At 45.5% G+C, this 10,000-nt stretch overlaps 1 protein-coding gene across 4 annotated transcripts in view; it reads left to right on the forward strand.

Annotated features, from left to right (window-relative positions):
- The window catches only part of LOC134452588 (zinc finger and BTB domain-containing protein 16-A-like), a 40,031-nt gene that overhangs the window by 1,486 nt on the left and 28,545 nt on the right, over nucleotides 1–10,000 (forward strand). For all 4 annotated transcript variants that reach the window (XM_063203051.1, XM_063203047.1, XM_063203050.1 and 1 more), the window contains exon 2: nucleotides 5,707–7,643. In XM_063203051.1, coding sequence (XP_063059121.1) covers nucleotides 6,322–7,643 — 1,322 coding nt within the window. In that variant the 5' untranslated portion in view covers nucleotides 5,707–6,321. The remainder of the gene's footprint in view (nucleotides 1–5,706; nucleotides 7,644–10,000) is intronic.

A 10,000-nucleotide genomic window follows, 5' to 3' on the forward strand; every position in this document is an offset into this window, starting at 1 on the left:
GGCTGTTTTGTGCATATCATTAAGACGTTACACGGCCAGTCATTCTAGTGCGCGAGGGAGGGCTGTCTCATCTCCGTGGAAACTCCTGTGGGCTCGTGGAACATATCACACCCGGAGCATTCTTAAATATTGGCGCCAATTAACTTTTTGAGCAGAGAATCACCATTGCCTATTACTATCTTTGGACTAAAATAGGCCTAATGGATCGGATGCAAAAAGAAATTGGTTAATAGCTACATGAAAACATGGCTGTCTAGTAGTTACTGTAATCAATATAATAGATCATTTGAATTAAATGTAAACTAATCGCACAGAATGTAAAAATAGAAACACAAACTAAAGGAGTGGAATATCAGGTGGCTTGTCTCCTCCTTTGTGTGTGTGTGTGTGTGTGTGTGTGTGTGTGTGTGTGTGTGTGTGTGTGTGTGTGTGTGTGTGTGTGTGTGTGTGTGTGTGTGTGTGTGTGTACGCACACGCGCACACCGCTGTGTGTGAATGTGAGAGTGTGAGTTGAGTGTGTGAGCGAGTAAGTGTGTGTAGGCCTATGTGTACATGTGTTGTGATGCGAATGCAGAATAAGGTGCTTCTTTCTGGGCCCCGTTGGGCTACAGACTCGCTTTGTGTGTGTGATGAGAGAGAGAGAGAAAGAGAGAGAGAGAGAGAGAGAGAGAGAGAGAGAGAGAGAGAGAGAGAGAGAGAGTGTGTGTGTGTGTGTGTGTGTGTGTGTGTGTGTGTGTGTGTGTGTGTGTGTGTGTGTGTGTGTGTGTGTGTGTGTGTGTTTTAGGCAATAGAAGCGCTTTGTGGTCTAAAGCCCCTTGGCTCTCTCGTTCACTCTGCTCTTTAGAAAACCTCTTTAGCAACCAGTAACCTCTTCCCAGATCACACATTCATGTCATGGCCAGGCTGTGTGTGTGTGTGTGTGTGTGTGTGTGTGTGTGTGTGTGTGTGTGTGTGTGTGTGTGTGTGTGTGTGTGTGTGTGTGTGTGTGTGTGTGTTTCTCCATCTCTCATTCTCTCTCTGTAAAGCAGTGTTTCTCAAAGTGGGGCGAGTATAGCATGGAGATATTGCGGGGTGGGTGGGTGGTGGTGTGTGTGTGTGTGAGTGTGTGTTAGTGTGTGTGTTTGGGGGGGTGTCTTTTTTGTTGCATTCTTTGTTTAGCCATTAAGTAAACACATTCACCCACAATATACAATATTCAGTAATGTTAAAATAACATCATAGGCTATTTGGGATTTTGTAAACTTTTAGGTTTTTATAAAATTAGCCTATTTGTTGAATGTATTTTATTTATTTATTTAGGCCAATTTATTTATTAATTTATTTAGGCATATTTATTTGTATTTTTGCAACCGTTTTGCTGAGGGGGTGTGGGTGGGTGCACAAATACCTTTCCTCTGAAGAGGGGAGTGGCAAAAAAAAGTTTGAGAAACACTACTGATAAGTGTAGTAGGCCTAGGCTATATGTGTGGCCATATGCAACATTTCGAGTGCAGTATTGCTGATTGTTGTTGATTTTTGTGTAGGCTATATGTCTCTTCCATTCGTCCATTTCATTTTTCACCTAATAAATCACAGCAAGGGATCTTCCACAGTGTGTGGATATTTTTTTTCCTAATACTTTGTTTTATATCCTGCACCCGCAAAAAAAAAAATCGGTCCACATTTTTAAGAGTTGCTTGTTCAGTGTCTACACATGATTCTGTGTCTGTGTGTGTCAGAGAACTGTTGAATGAGTGCTTGTGCGTGTGTGCGTACGTGTGCGTCTGTGTGTGTGAGGGATGTATTAAAGCTCTTCCAAGATAACTTACTCTTCCTACACCAATAGCGAGTAGAGGGGCAGCCGTGGCCTAGTGCTTAAGGAGATGGGCTTTAGATCAGAGGGTTGCAGGTTCGAACCCCACCCTTCCGCTCTCTATCTCACTCCATGGCTGAGGTGCCCTTGAACAAGGCACCTAACCCCGGACTGCTCCATGGACTGTAACTAATCCCCTATATTTTAAAAAAAACTGTAAGTTGCTTTTGATAAGACCATCAGCTAAGTATAATGTAGTGAAGTGTTCAATTTAAACAACAAGGTCCTGTACACCGCTCTGCCTAAATTCCAGTACACTGTTTTCAATTTAAAACACATTTATAACACATGTTCGCAAATGTCATTCTCAAAATGTCAATTAATACCATGGGTAATTAATTATTAATTAGCCTACTAATTAAATCAGGGGTCCCCAAATTAAGGCCCGGGGGCCGGATGCGGCCCGCCAAGCCCCTTTCACCGGCCCTCCACCGCTCTGCACCTCAACATTTGAACTGGCCCAAAGAGGCAATCCTATTCCTTACAGAAAAAAATAATGCTAAAATATATTTTTAAAATATTTTTTTAACAACAGGCCTTCCTACAGTTTCATTTTCACTAACCAAGTGTGAATCACCAGATGTTTCTTGTCTTGATAGTTTCTCTCTCTGTAATATAATATCTCACTGTAATATAAACAGGCCTAGCATTTCTATTGTATCACTCATAAACTGTCAATCACCATATTTTTCTAACCTTTCCTTGCTATTTTTACATGGTTATTAGAAATTAAAACGAATACCTGTGGTATTTCAAATTGAAAGACATGTGAAGTACTCACTTCTTTCGCCAATCACTTGTAATGCTGGACTGTTTTGTGCTAGAAATTATGGCTATAACAGGCAGTGGCCAAGTATAAAGCCCACATGATTGATCCCGCCCCCCTGATCACAGTCAGGAACGATAATGTGGCCCCCAGAGAAAAAAGTTTGGGGACCCCTGAATTAAATGAATAAAGACTAATAAAAATGAATAAAATGATTAAGAAATTCTTTAGTTAAGAATGAAACAAGACAAAGAAACAAAGAAACAAACAAAACACCTTCTGATCTCCAATGAGATGTCCAGATGCTTTCAGCTATACTCTTTGGGTGACATAAGATGGCCTGGGGCCCCTAGGCTACAGGTTTCAGAAGGCCCCCACAGAAGGCAAATCTTGTAACAAAATTATATAGACGGCATCATAATTCCAACCCAAGAGGAGTATAATAAGATTTACAACTCTACCTGATTCGGCAGACTAAGTTATAAATACAGAATCTTGTTACATTTCTCCAATTAGATTGATTCCCCCACCCCCTTTGGTCAACTGGGGGCCCCCTGGCAGGTGGGGCCCCCTAGGCAGCAGCCTGATCTAGCCTGTGTGTTAATATGGCCCTGGTAGCATGACCTGGATGAATGAGTGTCTTGACAGTAACGTTAAGATTGAACGTTTAAGAGTTTTATTGTCATTGCCATTGCCGGCAACGAAATTGTGTGTGGAGCAACAACACTGCGTAGTTTCAAGTAGTAAAAGAGCTGGACTACCCCTCTATAAATTGGCATTTGGGAGTAGGGATGGTACAAACCGCACCGAAAACCGAAACCGTACAATTCACACACATACCGAACCGAATCGTGCAATCCATCGCAAACCGCAATTCATGTACTGCCCAGAAATATATGTAAAACATATTGTAGACAGATCTAGAACAGATTCTAGGAGTATCTTATCCAGTCTCTCTGATTAAAACATTAGCGTATAAGACCAAATCAGAGGATGACACAATTAAAATCACACCATTTTCACATTATAAGCCTATACAAACCATATGTAGGATATTTAGTAATAAGTCCGATTCTATTAGCCAGTGCACCATTTATCATGAACTAAAAAAAAAGAACCGTAGAGAACCGAAAACCGTGACCTTGGCACCGTGATATGAACCGAACCGTGAATTTTGTGAACAGTACCACCCCTACTAGGCAGCAGCCTGATCTAGCCTGTGTGTTAATATGGCCCTGCTAGCATGACCTGGATGAATGAGTGTCTTGACAGTAACGTTAAGATTGAACGTTTAAGAGTTTTATTGTCATTGCTATTGCCGGCAACGAAATTGTGTGTGGAGCAACAACACTGCGTAGTTTCAAGTAGTAAAAGAGCTGGACTACCCCTCTATAAATTGATAAGTAAATTAAAATGAATAAAGTAAAACAATAAGTGAGATCCCCTCCCCGCAATTCAAAGTTAATTCCAGTGCTGTTGACATTTTTAAAAAGTGCACAAACACCCCCCAACCTCTCTCTCTATCACACACACACACACACACACACACACACACACACACACACACACACACACACACACACACACAGACACACACACACACTCACTCACTCACTCACTCACTCACTCACTCACACACTCACTCACTCACTCACTCACTCACTCACACACTCACTCACTCACTCACTCACTCACTCACTCACTCACTCACTCACTCACTCACACACACACACGCACACGCGCGCGCACACACACACAGTTCCCCTGAATAAATTAGCATTACAAGTCAGGTAAGTGCACTATGTACAGTATTTAAGACCACTATGTTATAGTGTTATGGCTTCAGGGTACAGGTTGGAGGTACAGGTTACCAGATTCGTCACAAAATGCAGCCTCTGTCAGCCAATTTAGTATGTATTTAATTTCCATTTTAGAATGGTGGAAAGTCTTTGCAGTATTTCAGTCTCTTTGTTATTCAGCTTTTGATGTGATATGGGTAATTTGTGAATTTTGGATTGCACTAGTTGAGAGTGAGCAGATTCTGATTAACTCCCAGTCTCTCGTCTTTCTCAAAACTGGATTCTCTGGTCTTTACAGTCCGTCTCCTTAAATATTGGACTGTTAAAGCAACATTCCACAATTCCTTCTCCAGCCATTCTCTGAGTCTGGTGATATATTACTCCTACTTTAGTTCCTCACTAACATGTTATCATTGCACTGAATGGGGCCAGCTATCTGCTAGCTTGCTAGCTCTAAGTTATGCCAGGAAGGACAACGCAGTAACTTTACTCTAAGGAATGTGCACATTTCCAAAAATGGTGGTGTCTTTACTGTCAATAAGTAAAGTAAAAAATACAGTACAAATAGGCCTACTACGTTGTGAGCTCTGCCAGTGGCTTTCGATTGCCAAACATCTTGTAGGGGCCCCCTTCTACGATATTTCGTGGGCCCAACGCCTCTGACACATCTCCCGCCCCCCTGTCCCAATACCAGTGGTCCGCACCTGCTGAGTCCTGTTTCATAACTGATTGACAGTTGATCTTTGCAATCCCTGCACGCTACTTTGATCTGTTCTCTTTCGGCTGCTTCATTATGTTTTACACAACTCCACCCAGTGGTGTAGTCTACTTTTTTGTGGTGGGTGTACTGTATACAGTATTTGAGCATTTTTGAAGTGGGTATACTGTATATATTTGTGCTATTCAAAACAATGGATCAATCAATTTTAAGTGGGTATACTGAAATCCCTGAAATTTAGAAGTGGGTATACTCCGTATACCCGCGTTCTACGTAGACAACACCACTGACTCCACCTCAATTAGCAACAGACTCAGTAGCATTGCTTGATAGATGAATGTGGAAGAGCTGCATAGTGCACATACTGTAGACACAGTGTAGGAGAAATGTTGAGGGTCGGCTTTTTAGCCTTTATTCAGTCAGAATGTGTGTGTGTGTGTGTGTGTGTGTGTGTGTGTGTGTGTGTGTGTGTGTGTGTGTGTGTGTGTGTGTGTGTGTGTGTGTGTGTGTGTGTGTGTGTGTGTTTCCTCCTGTCTAATGTGTGTGTGTTTCCATCTTCTCTTCTCTGCAGGTGGATGGCCATCTTGTGTCCAGCCCGCCTACCCCCTTCTCTCTCCTGGTTCAATGAGCTACCAGCACATTTCCAGCCTCACCAACCAGCTTCCAGGAACCTTCTATCTTGACCAATCAGCTTCCAGCACCCTGTGACAGACAGGCCCCTCTGCTTATCAGAAGGAAAATGAAATATCTACACACCGTAAAAACTCCCTAGCTGTGATTCATTTTGTGAAACTGGGCACAACGTTTCACCCAACAGGCACCTGGACCAATAAGCTTCCTTCAGCCTCCAATCTGGACCAATAGACTTTCAGCCCCCTCCAATCTGGACCAAAACGCTTTCAGCACCCTCTGACGGGTCAATCAGCTTCCGGCACTGTCTGACCCTTTGTGGTGCTGCAAAGAACTTGCGACCAAGTTGGTCATGTCTGATTTTCTGAATGTCTGAATTTTCCTGAGATTGTCAGCCAGTAGATAGCTTGTCTGGGAAATGCTGACCACATTTCTAGAAATCTCCTCACGGACCACTTGAGGTCTCTCGACGCACACTATTGGTCCCTGGACCACACTTTGAGGACCGCTGCTCTGGTTCCACATTCCATTCCATTCCGACCTGACCAACCAATCAATGGGCTCCGTTCGGCTCCAGAACCCCGCCCACCCGGCGGCGCTGCTGGCGCGGGCCAATGAGATGAGGACGTCCGGCATGCTGTGCGACGTGGTGGTGTGCGTGGACGGCCGAGAGTTCCGAGCCCACCGCGCGGTCCTGGCGGCCGCCTCCAAGATGTTCCAGATCCTTTTCCAGCGGCCGCGGCCCGCGTACACACTCGACTTCCTCACACACACCACCTTCAGCCAGATACTCGACTACGCCTACACCGCCTCCCTCAACACACACACGCGCGAGCTGGACGACCTGCTCTACGCCGCGGAGATACTGGAGATGGAGTACCTGGAGGAACAATGTGTCAGGATGCTGGAGGCCATGCAGAGAGAGGAGGAGGAGGAGGAGAAGAGGGGAAGAGGAGAGGAGGAGAAGAAGAGGAAGAGGGCGGGGAGAGGAGCGGTGGAGGGGGTTAAGAGGGGGAGAGAAGAGGAGGAGGAGAGGAAGAGAGTGGGGAGGCACGAGGAGGAGGAGGAGATACTAGAGACTATCCAGAGGGTGGAAGAGGAGCAGGAGGAGAAGAGGAGAGAGAGCAGTGGAGAGGAGGAGTACAAGAAGACAAAGAGAAGAAGGGGAGAGGAGGAGAACGATGAGAGGATGGGAGAGGAGGAAGAGGAGAAGAGGAAGCGAGGGAGGGGTGGGGAGGAGGAACAGGTGGAGCTGAAAGGCAGCAGGAACGACTCTAGATCAAAGACTTCTCACAATTCCTTGGGGCTCACATCGCTCACAGGCCCGGCCCCAAACCCTTACTTCAGCCAATCGCTGTGGAGGGGGCTGTCACCCAGCAGAGAGCTCACAGAACACTTAAATCAGGTGGCAAATCTCTATGGCAACCCACATCCCATAACAGTAAGCCCACCCCTAAGGAGGACAGAGGCGGAGCCTAGCCAGGAAGTGGAGGCAGGGGGCGTAGTCCTCGGTCACCATGACAACGAGGAGGAAGAGGAAGGCCCGCCCTCTAGAGGAAGTGTCATCACCAGCGCCCATCATCACTTGAGCTTGGCCAATGACGAGGAGAGGGTGGGACTAGCAGACTCCGAGAGCCTATCAGGGCTGATGGGCGTGGCCTCTCTGTACAACATGGCTGCAATGACCCCGCCCCTGCACGTACAGCTGGAGCTGGGCCGCTACAGTGGCCTGTTGGGGCCAAACAACCTGGGATTCCCTCTCAGGCCACGGGACTTGCTCAGCAGCCTGGTGGGAGGGGCTAAGGAGAGGGCGGGGCTCTTCAACTGTGACGCCAGGGGGGCCGAGGTACCGGACTACAACAGCTTGGAGCAACACAGGTAGGGTGTGTGTGTGTGTGTGTGTGTGTGTGTGTGTGTGTGTGTGTGTGTGTGTGTGTGTGTGTGTGTGTGTGTGTGTGTGTGTGTGTGTGTGTGTGTGTGTGAGCGCATGCGTGCACGTGTGTGTGTGTGTGTGTTTCTGTGTATGGATACCACATGTTGGTACAGATTTGCCATTCACAATATCTTTCACACACACACACATTTAAATACTCATGCACATACATTGACAAAGTCTCATGCATTCACAGCTGCCATCTCTCACACACACCCACACACACACACACACACACACACACACACACACACACACACACACACACACACACACACACACACACACACACACACACACACACACAGTCACACACATACACACACACACACTATTTCTGGTCTACTACTAATGAATTGTACTCTTTTACCTTTTCTGCCTATGTGCCGGCCGGCTGTACTTGTGCATTTTTGATTCGATTATATGTTAGGCTATATACATACGCTTTCAAGATGGCTGCTGATACTAGGACAGTCAAAAAGATGAGGCGCACACAAGGCTTGCAGGTTCAAAAGGTGTATTGTGACCGACAAATTAACAAAAGAAGTCAACGGAAAATATCTGGAGCTACAAACGTTTCGGACCTAGTCCATTATCAATGTCTCCAGGAGTACGATATCTGCTGAGGCATGAGGATGGATGCTTTGGAGTCCAGGAGTGCATTCCTATATGCAACCTTGTGTCCTCCACTTGAGCTTGTGGCCTCGTACCAGGAAGTAGTACGTTGTGATGTCATCACTGACAACAGCATTATATTTCAATATCTCGCAAAAGCTCAATTGTTAAGTCATTTTCTCATTTGCAAACTGGATGGTGAATGAATTAGTCCCTCAAAAGTTATTGTGGCTAGGCTGACAGCTGGGGAACCTAATTGATTTCTCCACGGAGGTGGGGCCAGGAGGCGGGGCGAGGCCACAAGCACAAGTGGAGGACGGGAGTGTGCGTATTGGAATGTACCCCAGTTCTGCCCACTTCTGCCTCTCTCTCTCTCTCTCTCTCTCTCTCTCTCTCTCTCTCTCTCTCTCTCTCTCTCTCTCTCTCTCACACACACACACACACACACACACACACACACACACAACCATATTCTCTTTTTTTTCTCACCCTGTTTCCCTGAGAGGAAGGAAATTCTCTTGAAGTTTCGACTCCTCTTGAAATTCTTTTGAAGCACTGTGTGTGTGTGTGTGTGTGTGTGTGTGTGTGTGTGTGTGTGTGTGTGTGTGTGTGTGTGTGTGTGTGTGTGTGTGTGTGTGTGTGTGTGTGTGTGTGTGTGTGTGTGTATGTGTCATTACTGTACCACCTTTGTACTTTGGCTCATCATCTCAATGTTCTAAACAGGACACACACACACACACACACACACACACACACACACACACACACACACACACACACACACACACACACACACACACACACACACACACACACACACACCATCTGCCGTAAGATTGTTCCTAATCTTCCAATAATCTTGAAAGAAACAACAGTCGCCATGTGGAGGAAGAGGAGATAGAGAGAGAGAGAGAGAGAGAGAGACAGAGAGACAGAGAGAGAGAGAGAGAGAGACAGAGACAGAGACAGAGAGAGAGAGAGAGAGAGAGAGAGAGAGAGAGAGAGAGAGAGATTAGATGTGATTTTCATTGTACGTGTAAATACAGTATAAAATAACTTATCTCTAAGTTTGCCCTGTCCTCCAGGTCATCTTAGCTAAACAACAGAAGCCTGAAGACGCATCATCACAAACACAGAGACAGCTGTAGGCCTCTCGCAAACATAACGGGAAAGAGAAGTGTAGGCTAACCCCTCGCCATATGACAAAGATGTCCAGTGGCCTATAGCTAAACTCTTTTGACAACAGTCAAACATCTAGTCAGATGTGCAAGTAGCAGACAGAATTATACACTGGAAAAGCTTTACAATATATATGTGTGTGTGTGTGTGTGCAGGCCTACAATATATGGAGTAATAGTACAGTAGATTATAATACGGTAATAGAATATAATACAATATATTGTATATATAAATGCAGTTACTGTATAGACGCTCAGGCTTACAATATACATGTATGCAGTTATTTGACTAACTTGTATACATTATATACGTAAAGTAGACTGCAGCTGCAGACCTCACGCACCCATGGACTCACACACACACACCTACTCTCTCACACAGACATACAGTAGAGGCAGAGTAAAAACAAAAGCCCACCTGGGAAACTGCCACTGACATTGTTACACAGCAGTCCACAGCACACAGTGCTCACTGTGCACAATGAAATTGCATTTATGACTGACCCGTG

Source organism: Engraulis encrasicolus, chromosome 7 (assembly GCF_034702125.1).
Source record: "Engraulis encrasicolus isolate BLACKSEA-1 chromosome 7, IST_EnEncr_1.0, whole genome shotgun sequence".
Taxonomy (NCBI): domain Eukaryota; kingdom Metazoa; phylum Chordata; class Actinopteri; order Clupeiformes; family Engraulidae; genus Engraulis; species Engraulis encrasicolus.